This window comes from Lepisosteus platostomus, chromosome 12, assembly GCF_059453375.1.
Source record: "Lepisosteus platostomus isolate fLepPlt1 chromosome 12, fLepPlt1.hap1, whole genome shotgun sequence".
In the NCBI taxonomy this organism is placed as follows: Eukaryota; Metazoa; Chordata; class Actinopteri; order Semionotiformes; family Lepisosteidae; genus Lepisosteus; species Lepisosteus platostomus.
The window spans coordinates 1,747,607-1,767,489 of record NC_142622.1 but is presented as its reverse complement, the minus strand read 5'-3'; the positions used below and the strand labels follow the sequence as shown (position 1 = coordinate 1,767,489).

Sequence of the window (19,883 nt, the reverse complement as noted above, 5' to 3'; positions counted from 1 at the left end):
CTGCCACCTCAGATGTTTGCTGGCCCCCAGAGTTCACCTGTTCATGTTACTCTTGAATGGTCACTGAGCATGCACACCATTTTCTATCTTGCAAGGGGGTCTAGATGCAGTGGAATGTGCAATTAATGAAATATCCTAAATTGATGATTACAGTCAATCTATTTGCAGCATCGTTACAGTAGCAGTGCTGTAAGTCTCCTGCAGATTGCCTTAGCTCATTCCTTTGAACAGAACCCTGTTAGTTTACAGGAAATAAACGACTCCCTTATGTGGAAGAAATTAAATTTAATGGATGTGGAAATCACAGGGAGGATATACCACCAAAAAGCCTAATTACTGTCCAGGACTAGATGAGGTTACTCTGCAGTCTGAGGTCTGAGGGTTTTTGGAGCAGGGACATTAAAAAGAGTAAATTAATGAAAAAATTAAAAAAGAGTTTTAAAAGAGTAAACCTATTTTTACCTTCTTCTGTGAAGAAATACAATTAGCATAGTAGGCTACACAACCTACTACTTTACTGTATCTCCTGATTATAATTTTAAATACCACACAGTTATTAGCATGAAATAATTTATGAACCTGTGTATACCGAATATTGTGCTGAAAACACCCGAGAGCCGGGTGTTTAAACCCGAGACATCCCACCTTCTTGCGTCCCGGGGTCTAAACCAGAACTCCCCTTATTGCCTGCATTATGCAAACGGTGAATTGATTATAACATTTCTACGGAATGTGTATACTGCATACAATATCAACTCAAACCAGCACTTCCTTAGCGTCTATATTTAATAATACGAAACAATTATTTTCACGACACTCCCTCTAACGCAATGAAATTGGAGCACTCACAATTCTGCTCAAAACGATCGACATACCTCTCCGCTCACCACAGTAGTTAAACTGGGACTAACATTATGTACGAACGCTTTTAATTGATGTAAAAAATCTAAACGTTTACATTGTGCGTCAGTACAGGAACTTCGGCGAAGCATTGCAGTTGTTTTTTTTTCGAGCTTGTAGAGATAACCACCCCCCCGGGGGCCGATCTCCGTGAATGGGGCGCGCAGCTAGGCAGGGCCAGATACAGCTGAAATAGTTACACTATTTCCAGGGAAACAAGACGCTACCCCGCCCACCGATCCTTTCCCTTTCATTAGAGCTCATACTTGCATCCAGCAGTTCCTGCCCGCTTGCCAGTCCCATGGCTTCAACACAGTTGAACGGACCGGCCTGTTACTCCTTTAAGACCTAAAGAACGACGCATAAGCAGATTTCAGCGGACGCATCTATCAGTCGGCTGCACAGATTGCACCGATTCAAGGAGCATAAAAGACGCAGAACTACACACTGTTAACGAAAGCGTGGGTCCCTACCTATCCTGACTGGCCCCGTGTGACTGTAGCCACACGAGGCCCCAGCTCTACCCAGACTCCCAGTCCTTCCCGAAGATTCGCCCATAAAATTGAACTTCGAGTGTTTTCAAGTTCCCACTACTGCCTGAACCCCAACAATGGCAGACGACGACGATGAGGAGGAACAGGTCCCCAGTTTCGCAGAAGATGAAAGGGTGCAATTTGTCGCCAACAAACTCTGCCAGTCACTAAAAGTGAAGTCGGAGAAATGGGACAGCTATATCGCCCTGGAGGAGAATCAGGCAGTTCTCAGCGACTTTCTGGAGAGGGACACCAACAGGATGTTGGTATTTTACATCACATCGGCCGGCCTTTTGGCTGCTACTCGTGAGGTAAATTTAAGATGCTGTAAGGCTGTTGCTGTCTGCCTTTATGTTAACGATAATGGAAATGCGTTTAATGACTTCTTCCCACTTTACGCAGTTAAATGTCTTACTTTAGCAAAGCAGTAAAAAGAGACCCCTCACACGACCCTTTACACCGAAATATTTACCCCAGGAATACTTTAACCTTTGTGGCTGGGGTTTTACCTGCGAATTCAGATTACCTAAAATATATTTAGAAGATTCCAACGAAGCGTTTAATGTCAAACTAATGAGCGGTGTGCTTCGGCTTAGGTCTCGGCAGATTGTAAACACAGGGGAGTGTATGTTCTTAAGAAGAGGGCCGGCTGCATTCATTCTGACAATTACAAGACATCGCTGCTGTTCGGGACTGTGTCTCTGTCGCTGCTGGAGCAGGTGTCCAGCACTGTTGAAAAGGTAAGAGCACTTCAGCTGTGTTCCTTCACTCTTCCAGGGGTTATCACCTGTGTGCAAAACTGGGGTGCATGTACTGCAGTTCCCTGAGCCCTCAGCAGGAAAGGCTGGAGCAGTCTGAAGAGGACTCTGTGTGACATCATAAGGGATATTCACTAATACTCCAGTGTCTTGTGGTGCAGTGTATGCATTCTTCCCAGAAGTAAAAGCACTAATACCTTTGGGGGAAAAAAGTGACTCATTAAAGACTGTCTTCCTAGTCCTCGCTGAAGGTACACTGCTGTAAAAAAGGGAACAACTGAAATGACTCCACTGCTAACAGTATGCTAGCAGATGTACTGTATGGTTCTCTCCAGCACTTTGCTATTCATCTAATCAATCTAGTGAGAGGCAGGATCACAATGGACCAAAGCTCAGAGGTATTAACACTGAGAGGCAGCATGTGTTGGGAGATCTCCCGCAACTCCCTCTGTCTTTTCCTGGGGAAGTGTTCGTAATAGTGTACTAGATAATATACAGCTCCTTCAGAAGTAACAATTACAAGATACCTCACAAGGACAAAGCTATTTAAACTAGCAGTCAGTGAAATGGATCATTACAAAGACAGAGGAACGATACAATATTTGCAGTGCATTCTTAAGTTGCTTTCCAATTCTAGTTATCAGCTCAGAAAAAGATAAGAAAGGAAAAAGGTCATGTTTGGGTCTGAAATTCATAGCAGTTCATTGTAACAGTATCAGCGAAGATCTAGCAGTGTTTCGGAAGATTTGTCGTCATTTGTCTCTCTGCCTTCTCTAGATTTTTGTTCCAGTTCTTTCCAACAGAAGAAACCACCAGGGGTGGCCTAATTTCACGTCCCAGGACGTCTCTCACCATGTGGAGAGTCTGAGGAACAAGGTGTCCGTGGTGGAAGGGCAGCGCTCCGGTCGGACCACCCTGCCTATCCCGGCTGCGACAGCCAGGATCGGAGGAGCGCAGCCGGACAGCGGCAATGTGTACGACACACCACTACCCTGCACTGCGATGACCATTCCCAGTTGTTTTTTAGTTGCCTGTTTTGCCTTGCTTTGGAAAGACAAAAAAATCAAGAAGTTATTTCTAAGAAGTGCATCATGAAATAAATACCAAAGCTGCTTGGCTTTGTCTTTTATAAACATTTGTTTCTAAATATATATATATAAAGCCTAAAATGAACAGTCCCACATGACAAAGGGGGAAGATTCAATCTATTGATAATATAAAGTTGGGTCTCCAAACTGGCTTTCCTTTACCATTTAGTTTTTGTTACCTTCAGGCGAGATTACAGGGACAGGACGGTGATACATGCCACAGAGTCCATGGTGATAAGCTGGACACACCAGATCAGAGACGTGCTGAAGGAAGACTCTGCCAGGCTTCTCCTGGAGGGGTTCAACCCAGGCCCCAGCGCTGAGCTGGACTTCTGGAGCTCTAGAAGAGAGAATCTGCTGAGCATTCACACGCAGGTGAGTCTCGTCGGGCTCTCCCGCCGCTCCGGAGACGGACAGCTCGGAAAGCAGGGAGGACGGGAGCGAGCGAATGGGGAACACTTGTCCATTCCGACAAGTAAAAAGAAGAAAAAAAACTAAGTTTTGTCCGAGAGGTGCGAAGAGGAGAGGGCAGAGATATGAGGCAAAGGGGTGGAGTGGTGAGGATGGAAGAAGGATTTCCATGGAGTGGAGTGTGCAGGAAAGCGCTATATAAGTGTGAGGAGTTATTTATTATTATTATTATTATTATTATTATTATTATTATTATTATTATTATTATTAAGGAACACGTGAGAATGGGTAGGGGGGAGGCAGAAAGTGGCAAAAGAGACAGAATTCACAGAGGCGTCGGGTCCTCACTCAGTCAGAAATACTCGTTGCAGGTCTGTGATTTTACAGTCCAGTTCCAGCTCAGGCTAGTCAGATGGGGACAGTAACGTCCACCTTCACTACCATGATCTTGCAATTCATGACCATGCTGCCTAATTACACCTGTTTCATTCCAGCTTCAAAGCCCTGTTGTCCAAAAAATGGGGAAGATTTTGAAAATGACTGACAGCAGCTATTATCCCACATTCAGGACTACTGTTATGGATGTAGCTGATGGTAAGAATTGTTTAGAGGTGCTTACTTTCTTAAATGCAGTTCAGCTTTAACTAAATCAGAAAACCTGTTGTTCGTTAAGCTTGACCTGTTTGTTTAGTTTTCATTTCAGTTTCTTTTTTATTTACTTCTCCGTTTAAGCTCAGTAAAGACATGGACTAAACCAAGCACAGCACCCCTCTCACCCCTGATAAAAATAATGAAATAAAAGCTCAGATGTTTTTTGCAGCTCAGCTCTTGTTAAGCAGCTGGTGTAAGGTGCCGTCAAGGCCCAGAAGCTGAATTGACCAACCGGCCAAATCTGATTTTCTTACCCTATAGCTTGATTGTGCAAACTACAGAAAGCGAGCCGTTTTGAGTAATGTTAATGTTGTAATGTCATCAGGGATGTTAAAGGAATTGTTGCTCCCCAGCTCTGGCAGAGGCCCAGGATGTGGAGCTGCACCTGCAGCCACTGCACAGGCACCTGGCTCTGCTGCAGGACACGCTGTTCCCTCAGCTTCGGCCTCTCCTGCCTCCTCTCTTTCACACCCTGGGCCTCCTCTGGACCCGCTGCAAGTCCTTCCACACCCCCGCGCGGATCGTCGTCCTCCTCCAGGAATTCTGCAACCTGCTCATCGAGCAGGTAACGGGTGTTTCTGACGGGTCTGCGTGCACGGCGCCAGACCAGAAGAAATAATCACGGGTCGCACACAGTACTGGCTGAGGAAGAGTCCGTTCATGCTGTGCCGCAGTCCTGACACTTGCCAGTAGCTTCTCTGCAAGGAGAAGAAAAACAGTTTTGAAAGGGTTTATACAATGTGATCGTGTTAAGAACTGTACTCACACATGAATGCTCCTTATTAATAGCAAATTTATTGACTAACGTTAGAAACACATCAGGACTGTCTAAGAGCACCTTAATTATTGTATTCAGTGATTTATTGTATCTTAGAACAATACAAAACATTTATTTTCCTTTCATTTTATTTGCAAAACATGGAATGACATACACATTCTTTAAATCAAGTACCTAACTGTACGTTGAACACTTTGCAGAAAAACATTTTTATTTATCTTGATTGTTGGATTAATAATCTGAATTTAAATATGAATGCAGGTGTTTGTATGGCACATTGTGCAAATGAGAGGTCAGTGCAAAACGTGGAGTAAGACAGTCTTACTGCATGGTATTTGTATTCCAGGCTATAGATTACTTGTCACCTGAAGACCTCCTCAAAGGAGAACCAGAGGAAGCACTGGAGCAGGTCCAGGCGTCTCTGAAGGTCTTCAGGTGTTTCAGGGAGACTTTTGTGAGCTGCAGAGAGAAGCTTGCAGGCTTCATCCGCAGTGGAGAGACATTCAAGCCCTGGGACTTCCCCTCCCAGATGGTGTTCACGCGATGTGACAGGCTCCTCGCACGTCTTCTTGAAGTGGAGGTAACTGTAGCGCTGGAGTTAGGCTTAGGGTTAGTGCAGGCAGCTCACGCCCAGCAAGACACCAACTGCCCATGTGGCGTCTTTGAGGAATATTGGTGATGAAGTGACTGGTTTCCTTCTTAATGAAGGATGCTAATCCTAATACTGACAATTAGTCGTCCTCACTGAGGATAGCAAATCCTAAGTATTTGCTTATTTAAAAAAAAAACCTACATGGAACGCTACTGATAGATTGTTGCTAAATGGAGTTTCTAAAACATGCAATCAGCTCTTAACCAGAAATGGTTTTTGCATTTTCATTTACATAAGTGAGAGCAGAAAGCACTTGTACTGTAAAAAAGCAAATCATTTTGTGTTGACACTAGGTACTGTGCGAACTGCACCGCCTGGATGCACGGCCTGTTAACAATGCTGTTTCCGCACTTGTAGGACCTATTACTCATCATGCTGGAGTTTCAGAAGCTGGAGAAGCTGGAGTTTGGAGGAAGCAAAGGGAAAGTGTTCAGTGACGGCATTTGTAAGATGCGTGATGAGTTTTTGGAGTCCTGCAGAGTATTTAAGGACGGTGACTACAACCCTCTAGACTATAACAGTCAGGTAATGAGAAATATTTGAAGTTCTGTTATGATTCTACTGGTGGTGCAGAGTGTTACATGCAAACAGCAGAAAAACAAACTACAAACATGGCGTCAGATGATGAGAAAAATCGATCTCAAAGAACCTACTTTAAAAAAAGTAACACCAAAAGTGTTAACATCGCTTCCATCTTCGAGGAAGATTTCCATCATCTGGGAAAGCCATTAAAAAAACAATGGAATGTGAAGATATATAGTTAAACATAGAATTTCAATTGCGAGATATGTTACCTTTGTACAGTATGCTAAAAAGACCTCATGCACAATATTTCTGGTCTGCAAAAGTTGCAAGAAAGACATAGCAACAGCAGCTCAGCCAGCACTGGGATGGGAGACCTCTATTGAAAACCAGGTTGCTGCTATAAGTGGTGTTGATGGCCCAGGCAGTGGACCTGGCTGGACAGGCTGTTCTAAAAAGCCTCCTGAATAGCCAGAGCATCAGCTATCTCCTCTCAGAATGCAGGACCTTGGAGGTCTTGAGTTAGAATCCAGCCTTCTGTGGTCACAGCCAGAAAGCCATGGGAATGTAAGCAGGTACAGTGGAAATCGAGTGGGATGGCGATACCTAGGTGAACACCACCTTCACGGTGATTCCTAGTGGTTCGCCATGCAAGAAGTCCCGATTCAAAAAGTCATACTGCACTGACTTTTAGTGCAGTAAAGGACTGCAGTGCAGAAAGCAGAGTACTGCTGGCCCGGTAACGCAACTGTGAGGGAGTGTGCGTGCCTTTGATCTCCCCTGGCATCAAGGCAGGTGGCAGGTCAGCTGCCAAATCAAACAGGAGGTTCTGGAGAGTAAAAATTCTTGTCAGTCAAATTAATAAAAACACCCTGTCTCTCTAGTGCATATGTCATATGTTGTAGTTTAACTGTATTTATACACCACTTCTGTAAATAACAAACTTCACTACTACGATCAAGCTATAAGATTTTGGAAGCTCAGTAGTGCTGGATGGGGTTTCTGGTGCAGAATGGCTGCTGTGTATCTCCCAGGTGGGGCTGCTGATGCAGAATTGGTGCTGTGTATCTCCCAGGTGGGGCTGCTGGTGCAGAGTGGCCCCTGTGTGTCTCCCACACAGTCACCGAGGTGAAGTTGAACTTCAGTGATGATTGGAGTGGTGCACCTTCCTTATGCAAGCAGCTCTCAGATATTTTGGGATGAAAGCAACAACTGAAATGCATTTAATTACTTCTCATTTTTTAAATGAAAAATATTACTTTCCTATATGAATATATTTTGCAATTAATATTGTGTTATTATATTATTATTTTTGTGAATAAACCATAAACCACCATTGGTGGTGGAGGGGAGTCCCCATTACCTGTAAAGCGCTTTGAGTGGAGTGTCCAGAAAAGCACTATATAAGTGTAAGCAATTATAATAATTATTATTATAAATGAGACTTTATACAAGATACTTAGTCACAATGCCTTGTTTGTGAGAGCAGAAACATAGCTACAGTAACTGATCCTGTTAGCAGTGAAAAATCTGGTTAGTGGCAGACTTTGACCACATTTGTGTTTGCACAATGACCTAAAGGACCTCTGTTCCACAAACCAAGTGACCAGGCTTTCTGTACTGTGTCCGATTAATTTTCTCGGCTGTTATATGCAGTAATTTCTTCAGTCAGAGAATGCTACATGTTTATATTAGACTCAAAAATAATTCCAGAATTTAGAAAAAAATGTAAATGGTTTAGTAGATAAATGTCTCAACATGAGACTAATCAGTTTGATAAAGATTGGGGCTTGTTAAAACTTGCCTAGTGACGTAGATACGCACTTGTTTAGTATATGTACATACAGTTTATACGTTATGCACTGGCAGTGATGGTTCAAACTGCACTACATTGTAAAGTTGGCTCAATAATCTATGGCCATGAACCATAGCTTTTAAAACACATACAATTATTTCCTTGACATCGCTTAGGTTAGTAAAGGGTTTTACACTGCCATATCATTTGAGGCTTTTTATCTGAATATAAATAAAATAATGCACCTTTAGTGTATACCAGGGCATTTCTAAGGAAGCGATAGTAAATGCTTTGTGATGGTATAAGAATGGATGTTAACATTTGAAACAGTTGATAAATACATTCATGTGATAAAAAATTGATCTGGGTTGTTTTTACCAAGATGTCTTATAATCCTGGCTTCAGTTAATAAATGTAATTATTTTCTTGTGATTTTTAAGGTTGGATTTTTTTTTTGTTTTCAGCTACAGTAAGGTACAGTAAGGTCTGTTTAATAAAATCAAATGTTTAATTTCATTAAACACTCGTTACTGCCTTTGTCAACAATCAGTTGGGTTTGGACATTCCTACAGATGATATCCTTTCTAGTGTTGTGAATCAGGATTGTATAAAATGACTATCTCCTTCAATCAATTAATATATCTTGCAGCAATTAGCTAATATGTCTAAGTAATTTGAAAACGGTTATTTCATTACAGCCAGAATCTGACTTGACGTGACTATGCCAAACAGTTACAGTAGTTAGTTAGTGGTTTGTTATTATTTGACTTTGGTTGTTATGTGACTTTTATTCCAAAATCCCAGTGCCTTGTAAGTTTTTATCAGTGGTTTTATTTTCCTTTAGCTAACAGTTGCTGAGAGCTGATTGAGTCACACTGTGAAAAAGACCACTGTGATCTCAGACCAGTCGTGGTTTGCACTGCTGTCAATCAGGGGATTATCCCCTGCTGTAGGTGACTGTGATTAATCCAGTGAGCTACACAAGTTAACAGGACCCTCGGTGTTTCCAGGAAAGACTAAGTGAGGTGAACTGTTTCTATTAGAGGAGAACTAGCATTCACTGTAGCTAAAACGGTTCTACACTGAAGCGGTTTAAAGTACCATAGTTAATTCATTTCATTTTTATTTTCCTGTTTTCAGAAAAGTGGTGAATTTCTGAAAGGTTTGATGTCGGACAAGGAGGGTCTTGTCCCACACAGACAAGGATGAAGGGTATTCAACCCATTCTCTGTTCTGAGAGTCTCATCCAGCTGTGTTTGAAAGAACATGACTGGGCAGCGTCTTCAAGACCCCACCCTTTGTGTGAAAGAGTGTTTTACAAACACTTCTGTGTAGTTTCTTCTTCTGGTTCGTGTTTCACTGTTGATTCTGAAGGGATCCACTGGGTTGACATTGTCAGTACTTTGGGGGACCTACTGAATACTAGATCCGGATCCCCTTGTACACTCTGTTCAAGACTTGGTTCTTTGAAGGACATTACTTTGAGCCTTAGAGTGTATCCGGTCACTTTGCTTATATATATTGTTCGTGTTTGCTTTTCTGTTTCCAATCTGCTTTCGTTTTTCTTATTAATGTATTTCTCTGCTGAGTGTTTAATTTTTGTTTATCCTTAAGGAATTCGAACGGCATTATGAAATGTTTAAAAGGAAAGTCTTGGATTTTGATAGACGCCTTGCCACTATCCTGTACATGGCATTCAATGACTGCTCCGGTTTGGAATCTGCACTGAAGGTATGCTGTTAGATTCCTTGGCAGAGAGCACATGCTTTCTTGGAGCCCCAGTGCTATCTTTATAGGTCTTTGTCTCTGTTCAAATGAAATATATTAGATGTAATAAGATTCCTAAATAAGCAGTAGCTATCACAATCAAGCACTAAATTTGCACACTTGAAGTGTTTTGCAATCAATATGGTTTATGCGTGTTCTAATTTAGAGTTTTTCTGGCCTGCCTTTGTTAAGTCTACCTGATACAACTTTTGGGAAATCATTGAAATAATCAAGCTACAGAAATAGCTTTATTATTTCAATGATAGCTTTGTTGCACATATGGAGTGGGTTAAGTGCTGGCATTTATTTGGTGGGACTACGATAATGCTCTCCTGAGAAAATAAGTCAATAGGACCACGAAGAGCAAGAATGAAACTGGCTTGTTTGTTCCTAAAGCCACATTGTAATCCCAAAACAGCATGCAGTCAGCTTGGGAAGGATTCTGTGGGGAAAGGAATTGATTGTTTTGGAATTGCTTGTGAGAGACTGCCGAAATAAAAACATTCTTACTGACTGTGTTCGCCGTATTTCCATTGCAAAGACCCTATGGGCCAAGTACCAGTTCTGGGTTTTCAAGAAAGATCTGCAGAGCTTTGTGCCTGGATTCCTGTCATCTTGATTCTGCCTCTCTTTGTGTCTGTATTTGACGCGTATATATGTGTGTGTTAGTTTGAAAGTTAATGTTTCTTTTCTCTTTTAATGTTTTAATAAAATTGTGCAGTTAAAATGTTATTTACTACATTGTCGGTTTCGGCTTCATACGTATGACTTGTGAAATATACTTACTGAAATATCTGTTTCATATCTGAATTTGTTGAAATATGTTACATTTTTTATGTTATAATTTATCAGAACTACTTCTAAAGTTATGGTGTTTCATATAATATTTAAAAGAAATGTGAAGAGCGAAAGTAAAGCTTACTGAGCTCATGTCATTTAATCCTGGTTTAAAAAATCTGATGTGATACAGCTGCTTATTGTATTCGGATGCTTCCTGGAAAGACCTGCTGTCAAGGAGATTTTTAGTTCCAGTTTTCCGAAGGTGCTGCAGCTCTTCAACCAGGAGTTGGAAAGGTGTAAACAGCTGTATGACTCCAATATTAAACAGGTATTTGGATTTTAAGAACTTCAGAATAGTTACAGATGAGAAGAAGCCTGTTGGTCCTTTCTCATTCCTTTGGTAGTTCGTAACTAATTAATTCCAGGATCTCATCAGCCTTTTATTTTTTAAAGAAGCCTTGATATTGCCTTCAAGAATATAGCGGGTTCCAAAGTCCCACTACCCTACAAGCACACAAGTCATATTTACAACACTGCCTAGGTTATTTATGGAGATCTTTCAATTGCACACAAAGTTTGCAGAACCTCGTACCCTGAAATACTCAGATTAGTTATGGTAATAGCAACCATATGATCTAAATGTGTTGATTGGCCTTTTTATTAGTAACTTTCTTATGTTATGATGTAAAAATGCAGAACCAAATTTTGCTTATGTTTTATAGGTGAATCTGAAAATGAAATTCCATTTTGCATGTGCTTATTAATAAGGTCTCACAGAGGCTTGTGTTGTTTTAGGTGCAGAACTGTAAGAACATGGTAAACAAGAATATGCCTTTAACAGCAGGATCCCTCAAGTGGGCAAATGAGCTCAAGGAAAGAATTCAGTCCCCTTGGAAAAACCTAAAGCTTGTCTACAACCTGTAAGTGTTTTCCGCCTCTGTGTTCTGTGATGTTTTACGCTACAATCCTCTACAAATAATAAAGTTAATGATTGTGCAGTTTAGGGATATAACTGCTATCCCAACTCCTATACTTAGGGATACAGCAGCACTTGAGTTTAGATTGTAGCAGAAACGGAAGGTGATGACAGCCTGTGGTGGTCACAGTTCACAGACTTTGACATGCGTTTGGGCAAAAAGTTTCAAAAACGCACCACGAGGCAGAGGTGAATCAGGAAACAAGAGTGGCATCACAGGCACCCTGGCGTGCAGCTGGTCCTGATTCTTCATCTCTCCGGTGATGTTCAGATTGGTGAACTCCTACCGATGAGCAGGTCCGTCGCTGGTGGTTTGCTTGGCCAGCAGTTGCTCTTGAACAAGCTCATCGTTGTCATTCCCAATGTTGCTGAAGCTCCGGAGCTCCAGAAGCAGAGCTGGTCTGTCGGAAGTTCGTGGAGATGCTGTCCTTGCTGGGCCGGTACGAGGAGCAGGTGTACTCAGACTGGTCGGCAGGGGTGGAGGGAGTTTGCCAGTTCAACCTGGATCAGCCTCTCATTAAGCGTGATTCCCTCAGTGGCCTCCTCTCTGTGAATTTTGACCCTCAGGTAACACGAACATCATGCTTGTATCATTTAATGCCTGTTGAATTGGGAAGTGAATTACACTGCTGCTTTTATTTAGTGTTCATTAATGTTCATAATATTCAATACTTTTCAAACAGGAGAGAGGCAGACATACATATATACTTGCAAATGCACACATGGTGTGCAGAATCATGCCAATTCTAAAAAACAGACCAGAAAAGAGAGACATGGTTTGATGGCCTGTCTTTCAGAATAAAGGAACTTGTAAAGGTTTATTCCATGCTGAAAGGAAAAAAAAAGAGACATGATGTTTCAGCTGTGGAGCCTTCATCAGCCTTCCTCAGAACTGAAGAAAGCTCCACAGCTGAACCATTGTGTCTTCTCCTTTCAGCATGGAATTAACCTTTACCTGTTCCTTTGCAGCCTATACATGCTGATGCAGCCGCCTACTTCAACTTATTCAGGATAGAGGTTTATAATAACTATCATGATGGAGGTAGTAACTACAACACTGATACCTGTTGTCTGTCTGAGATGTCTGAGCAATTCACTGGTCTATTAATCAGCAGCCGTATTCCTCAGTTTGGAAAGTCGATCAGATAGATGTGCAGTAGGTAAGCCAGTGAATATTCTATCAGTATGTTTGCTTGTGTTCTTCTGTATGTCATAGGCACAGACTTATGTATTCTTTGCAAGATGAAAATAATTATTTTACTACTATGTAGAATCAACTGGTTGGTGGTGGCATTGATATCTGCTGGTGAGGCTTTGTTGAAGCTTTGAAAAGTGTCTTTCTACTCTTGCAGCTGGTGGCTGTTCTTCGAGAAGTGAAATATCTCCAAATGCTAAACCAGACCAATATTCCCGAGGCTGCACTGGCGATGTATGAAAAGAAAGAAATGTTTATTAAGGTACGTAGTTTAGCATATCTGAAATTCTTCATTGTATGTACTGCAGACATGTTACAAATTGAAGCATTTGATCACAAGCTCCAGAAAGTGTTCCTAGAGTTTTTTTCCATAACTCAAAGCAAAAGTCTTACTGTTACAGGTAGTGGATGTGTATTATTTGCTGTTATTATTCTATTCCTGAAATAATAAATAGTGAAGGCAGACCATGTGACAACATGTCCTTAAAGATCTTTTGATTTTAATTTTGGACCCTAAGTTATGTTCCCAGGACGTGTATTTCCCTTTTGACCAGAGCACAGTCTACAGCTGGACAGCGTTTGCTCACACGTTTCTCCAGCCCTTCTACTGCCGAGCTGTAGCGTTTCCTGATTCTCGTTCGATCCCCTCTCAGCTGCTGCCCCGACACGATTCAGGGTGGAAGTGACCTTTGACCTCTGTACATACCCCCCAAATCCCCCCCCCCCCCCCCCGTTGCCCTCATTTCTCCTGGCAGTATGTGGGGGGCCTGGAGCTGCTGGTGCAGGAGTACAACAAGCTCAAGCAGTCTGTCCTGGGGGTGGAGCTCCCTCTGGTCAGGCAGGAGGTGACGGCCATTGACGGGCGTCTGCGTGCCGCCGAGGAGACCCTGAGGTGGACGCAGCAGGGCTGCTGGGAGCGGGTCAGCGCGGTGAAGGACGCGGTGTGCGAACTGGGGCGCCGCGTCCAGGCAGCGAAGGGCAACGTGGGGGGGCTCCAGACCCTCGCGAAGGGCTGGGGCGGGCGGGCCCCGTTCTGCAGAAGAGACGGCAAGCCGGACGCCCTGCTCTGCCTGGAGGACAGGGCCGACAGGGCGGCGAGGAGCTGCAGCTCCGTGCGGCGGGATGGCGAGCGGATCCACGGGCTCGTGGAGGTGAGCGAGAGCGCGCCCGCGCGAGGGAGGCTGTCGCCATGGGCGCCGACGCAGGTCGTCTGGAGTTATCCGCTCATCAGAGCACAGTTTTCATCACGAACAGGGTATATGTGTAGAGAGACATGCCAGTCTGGCTCATTTTCATCAATACTCAAATCATAAATCGGGGTTTTTCACGCTGAACCCCTTAGGCAGTGTTTCAGTAATACAATCAGGTTATCTTCTTCTTTCTTAGAAACGGTGGTCATTTTTCACTGGCTCTTTGTACAGCCTGTTGCTGTATGACCTGTGTACAGTGTTTGCCGTTTAGAAGATCTGTCTTTGACCCCCTTCCCCCGGTTTTATCCCCACTGCTGGCCGGCGCCAGGAGAACTGCGGCCTTTTCCGTGCGGATCCGTCCTCTGGCGCGTGGAAGGTGTACCTGGAGTACGTGGACGAGATGGTGGTCGATGGGCTCTTCTGCTCCATCAGGCGCTCTCTGGATTTCTTCATCGAGAACACGGAGAGCACCTTCAGGCCGGCGCCTCTGTTTGAAGCACAGATGATCCTCAGAGCCCCGGAAATCACCTTCCAGCCCTCTCTGGACAAAGATGCTGCAGATGGCTTCTATGATCTAGTGGACGAGCTGCTGAGTGACGTTTTTAAAGTGTCAGCGCAGGTGAAGAGAGTCGCTGGGCACTTGGGCATGGAAGACTACCAGGTACAGTTTCCAGGGAATTCATGGTCATGTTGTAGGAAAGCAGGAGACTTGCTAGTACAGTTTCAGCCTTTATTGAGCTCAATACTTTTAGCAATGCATCGTTGAGTTGACCCCGGAGAGCAGCCAGACAGCTCTGTTTTATACAAAACAGCTTTGTGCGGTATGTGACAGAGGTTGTTTCTCACTTTAGATAGGTTTAAACCTGTTATTTGAAGTTAATGGCCTCTTAACCCTTTGTAGGAGGAAGTTAGTTGCTGCGGTTGTTAATACAAATTAGTTTTAGTTTGTTATAACATACTTTGTGGTACAGGCAGCACAAAGGTATATTAACAGATTTCAGCTGTTGCTCTAATACTCACCACAGTGTAATGAAGCAGTAATATTGTAACCTTCAATATGTGCAAGATGTGTATATATAGTATGTCCTACTTCACTCCTATCTGGGATATTCCATATTTTATTAAATATAAAACAATTATTTTCTATATTTTTTCACCACATAGTACTAGAATGAACATAGTTTGACATCCTGTACAGGATGAGTGTTTAATGCTGCCTGAGGTGGAACTTGTATTGTCGTGCATATTAATTGCACATTTTAAAAGAACATAAAATCCTTGTGAAGGCATCCTCGCCTCAGTGTACTCTAGAATGGGAATGAGGACCGTTTGCTGGAACAGAAGGCTGAGAGGTTTTGGTGTGTGTTGAGTGTCTTCTGCTCTGGGTCCTCTGGACAGCATGACATGGAGGACATGCTGGACCTGTCTGACCTGCGGCGGGAAGTTCTGGACAGAGTGGACGATGTCATCAGAAAGGCAGTGGAGTACAAGAGTGTGTTTGAGCCCTACCGCCACCTGTGGGTGGACGACCGAGGCGAGTTCATGAAGCAGTTCCTCCTCTATGGCCACGTGTTGACCACGGAGGAGATCGAGGCTTATGGTGAAGACCCGATCCCTGAGAATCCTCCTTCCGTCGATCAGTTTAAAGCACAGGTGGGTGCACGGCAGCCTTCTGTGGAAGTGATTCAGCTCCGCAAGATTTCAGTTCTGTGCAGAAGTCTGGTTCAGAACAAAATCCCAGTGTTTTACAAATGCCACAAACGAACTGACAAAGCAAGAGGAAAAAATATAATTAACTAACTCTTCATTTTCTTGTGTTCATTTTATTGTATTGCAAAGAAAATGTGTACATTGAATAATTGCCTTACTATTAAAGCTGTTTTTAATTTTCTTGTTAATGTTTTAAGCACAATGTTAAGCTTTTTCGCTACACATCCCATGTGCTTCACTGTTTTGTTCTTTTACAGATTGATGTTTATGAGAACATGTACGCTCACATCAGCGCGCTTGAAGACGCCAAGGTGTTTGAAAGCTGGTTTAGAGTGGACATTAGGTCATTTAAAAGCAGTCTTTTAAATACGATCAAGAAATGGAGCTGGATGTTCAAAGAGCACCTCATGACCTACGTCACGGAGAGGTGAGAGGCTGGTCCCGCTGTCTCGGTGGCTTCGGCGTGTCAGAGAGCAACAGTCAGGACCTTCTCCTTGCCCATTCGCCTACGCATATCTCATAACCTTTGAAGAGTCCACAAACGTTTTAGCATGAGCCTTGTAAAAGATTTCTTCTGTCCATTATTAGAGAGCCATTTATTCCTCACACAGCAGCCCAGAGCCTCTCCTGCCCGAGACTGTATCCTGCAGGGGACAACTGGTTTTTATTCCCCACAGAATTACAAATTGTTTTTTTTCTTTGAAATGGTGACAAATGGTGATTTGGACTTTTCTATTGGAAATCGTGACTGGAAAAGAAAGAAGGATTGTGATTAAAGCATGTGTATCATATGTATCATGTGTATCATATAGTGAGAACTATGGCCTTGATGTACAGTGTGTTATTCCGATTCTTATTTATTTTCCTTTTCAGTCTCAACGAATTGGAAGAATTTATAAAAGAGGCAGACGAAGGCCTTCAGAGGCCTTTGAAGGAAGGTGACTACAGTGGTCTGGTGGAGGTCATGGGCTATCTTCTGGCAGTGAGAGACCGCCAGGCGACCACTGATGAGTTCTTCCACCCCCTGAAGGAGACCATTGTCCTGCTGGAAGGCTATGGGCACCGCATGCCGGATCATGTGTGCACACAGCTGGAGGTGAGGCCACGGGCCTTGACCACAAGTGCATCTTGTACCGTGTGGAATCTAGCAGTAACCTACGTTGGCCCAGAAGAAACAAAACACAGAAACAAAAAAGAGTGCACAAACCAATAAGACTGCACTAAAATAAATCTACACAACACAGACAAAAAAGAATGTGCAAGCAAATGTGTTCAAAACAGACATGGGCTCTCACAACGGTCATGACAGTGTGCTATCAAGTTCTCTAACCTTTCCAGGGCTCTGTTTTTTATAAGACGTTCATATACTTTATATGGCTTCTTATGCGAGTTTCCCCACTCTGAATCCTTTAGGATTTTAAATTACAAATGTAAATATGAAGTCTAAAGTATATAACATTAAATTGTAGGTTTATTTTAATTATTTACAATTATTTCGTTGACTTCACACTGGTCTGTAGCCTCCCCTCTCACCTTACAACAGATGTCATGTCGGTGGTGAGAACACATTTTTATTTGTGCATTCTTTTCTGTTTGTGCATTTATTTTTGTTTGTGTTGTGTAGGTTTTTCGTGCAGTCTTTTCTGTTTGTGCTCTCATTTGTGTTATAGTGTTTTGCACTTCTGGATCACCATAGTAAACACTGTGTTTACTCTGTGTCATAACAAGTTGGGAACTGTGATTCATTTTCATCTAATCTAAGAGAACACAGTTCTCATGTTTATAAATTGAGTGTTTTCCATACACTAATTTTGTCTCCACAGCACCTGATCTGCAAGAAATGCATGTAAGCATGTTGACCCACTCACTTGCTCATTTCTCAAATTCTACTGACCTCCAATATAAAGGTGTTTTCTGTAGTTTAGGGATTTATCGGTTTGTTTGAGCTGATCACTGTCTCTGAAGAACAAATTTTTAATCCCTTCAGTGTTGCTCCTTTTAATCCCTTCAGGAGCTGCCGGAGAAATGGAACAATACCAAGAAAATTGCTGTGTCTGTGAAACACGAAGTTGCTCCTCTCCAGACAGCTGAGTTGTCAGTAATTAGAAGGAAGTGTGTGGCATTTGAAGTAAGTGAATTCCTCCACAGATCCCTCTGTTACTGAGATTCTGGTGCCTTGACATACTCCTGTTGTCAGAACTGACATACTTTTCTCTTTCTTCCTCAGATGAAGCAGTGCGAATTTAGAGAAAGATTTAGACTGGAAGCACCTTTTGCCTATAATTCCGAAAAACCTTACGGCCTACTACAAAAAGTAAATATATATTTTTTAAGTTTTTAGACTCACTGGTAACACTGTGTAATTGTTATGTGAAATGATTAATTAAAGTGTTCTGAAGACTGCAGCTTTGTATAATCTCTTTACAAGTAACATTAACTTCCTCTTTTCCCCACAGTATTCATTTTTCTTACAATGTCTCCAATTTTGGGAGGTTCCTTATTAATCAGAAACATACATGTATCAGTACATGGTTGGCCCCAGTATCAGTGGTTGTGCTGAGCTTTTGGAGCACAGTAGCACCGGGTAACGTTGAGTGATTCTGAAGAAATGTGTGATATTTTACATGGTGGGAACATGTAATACAGCCACTAGATACAAGCCACTGTCAGACAGAGGTTTCCTTCCAGGCAAACAGAGAGATCCAGCAGCTGGAAGAAGAGATGGCCAGCTTGCAGGAGTCCAGTAACCTGTTTGAAGTGAGCACTCTGGAGTACAGGCAACTCGAGCTGTGCCGTCAGGAAATTGTGATCCTCAAAGACCTGTGGGACATCATTATATATGTTCGGGTATGCTTTTCTTCTGACACAGGATATTCTCGAACATGTGTGCATTTTTTTTGTATCAAATAAAAAACAACTTTTAGGAGTGAGCTACTGTATACTTTCTTCTCAGTCATACAGGCACACACAGTCACCTTTTTGCCAGTTTGCAGCTCAGATATTGTAATGGTTTCGAGGCCTTCATTGCAGTGACCTCTGACCCTCCTGTAGAATAAGAAAAGCTGTTCTGCAGAAAAAAAAAACACGCGCCCTGCTTATGCATTGCAGAATTGCACAAGAAATGACAGCTTTGTTACTTAATCAGCTGCAGCCAAGGGTGGTGGGGTGCAGCATTGCGTTTCAAAGAGCCTCAGATCTTGCTCTTCGTGAAGGGTGTCGTTTTTGGGCTTGTCTTGCAGACCAGTGTAGATGCCTGGACAAAGACCCGCTGGAGAGAAGTCAGTGTGGAGCAGATGGAGGTGGAGTTGCGGAGGTTTGCCAAGGTAGGGGCCACAGAAAATTTCTTGGCGCTGCTGACTAAAGTCTCGCCGGTCCAGAGCCCAGAACAGTCAGAATTCAGCCCAAGCAGGCTTGATGGGACGAAGGGCCTCTTGTTTGTAACCTTTCTTATGCTCTCATGCTACTAAATATTGTTACACCTGACTGCTTCTGCGCAAGCACTATCAAGAGCTGCTTTCTCCCCTGTCAGCTGGCAGTAAAAGCCTTTCTGCAGTAATTTTCCCTCAATCACGGGAGAGACATGAATGTCAGACTTGATTGGATCAAAGAGACTTCGGCTGTTTACAAGGAAGGAGGCAGTTTAGCTGTGGCGTAATGGAACATGACATATAATTTGTGCTAATGCTCAGGGAGGAGAAACAGAGGCCAGAATTGTTCCTCTGCACTTGGAGGTGATTCAGTGCATCACGCCTGGCGCGCTCCACTGAATCGATACACAGCTCGCAGCAGAGGCTTTGGGTGGGTTTGAACGTGTTCAGTGTCTTGTGACAGGCCACACAATCAAAACCTCTCTTTTTTGATCAAAGACTATAGTGATCTTTTATAAGCACACATGTACTTAAAATTAAAAACACTACTTATTTCACATATAAGCATTTCCCATTTTTAAGTGGCTTTAAGAACCTCAGAATGTTTACAAACTTGAAGGGGCCATTAGGAGCTATCTTCCTAGGATATTTTATTGGATTGGATATTTTATTTTCTTAGCATGTCTTACCATACTTGTAATCCCCAATCATCTTCACATTTTAAAATCATATAGAACACAGGAGAAACTGCAGCTGAGAGGAGGTTATGAGTTAGTTGATCTCATTCAGTGGTTTCATGAAAGCTTGTC

General features: G+C 42.8%; 1 protein-coding gene across 2 annotated transcripts in view; it reads left to right on the top strand.

The window, feature by feature from the left end:
- The first annotated feature begins 1,006 nt into the window (after nt 1-1,006).
- Nucleotides 1,007-19,883, top strand: part of LOC148650830 (dynein axonemal heavy chain 11) — a 78,016-nt gene continuing 59,139 nt past the window's right edge. Inside the window, exons 1-22 of one of the 2 annotated variants that reach the window (XM_088600396.1) lie at nt 1,007-1,744; nt 2,030-2,173; nt 2,969-3,165; nt 3,465-3,654; nt 4,185-4,284; nt 4,695-4,906; nt 5,466-5,699; nt 6,129-6,296; nt 9,703-9,819; nt 10,826-10,963; nt 11,431-11,555; nt 11,986-12,178; nt 12,964-13,068; nt 13,562-13,957; nt 14,325-14,657; nt 15,395-15,649; nt 15,964-16,133; nt 16,580-16,802; nt 17,718-17,834; nt 17,934-18,020; nt 18,395-18,553; nt 18,946-19,029. In XM_088600396.1, the coding sequence (XP_088456522.1) occupies nt 1,511-1,744; nt 2,030-2,173; nt 2,969-3,165; nt 3,465-3,654; nt 4,185-4,284; nt 4,695-4,906; nt 5,466-5,699; nt 6,129-6,296; nt 9,703-9,819; nt 10,826-10,963; nt 11,431-11,555; nt 11,986-12,178; nt 12,964-13,068; nt 13,562-13,957; nt 14,325-14,657; nt 15,395-15,649; nt 15,964-16,133; nt 16,580-16,802; nt 17,718-17,834; nt 17,934-18,020; nt 18,395-18,553; nt 18,946-19,029 (3,981 nt within the window). In that variant the 5' untranslated portion in view covers nt 1,007-1,510. Of the gene's footprint in view, nt 1,745-2,029; nt 2,174-2,488; nt 2,590-2,968; nt 3,166-3,464; nt 3,655-4,184; nt 4,285-4,694; nt 4,907-5,465; nt 5,700-6,128; nt 6,297-9,702; nt 9,820-10,825; nt 10,964-11,430; nt 11,556-11,985; nt 12,179-12,963; nt 13,069-13,561; nt 13,958-14,324; nt 14,658-15,394; nt 15,650-15,963; nt 16,134-16,579; nt 16,803-17,717; nt 17,835-17,933; nt 18,021-18,394; nt 18,554-18,945; nt 19,030-19,883 lie in introns of those variants that run through there. The other variant, XM_088600397.1, reaches the window with a different exon arrangement.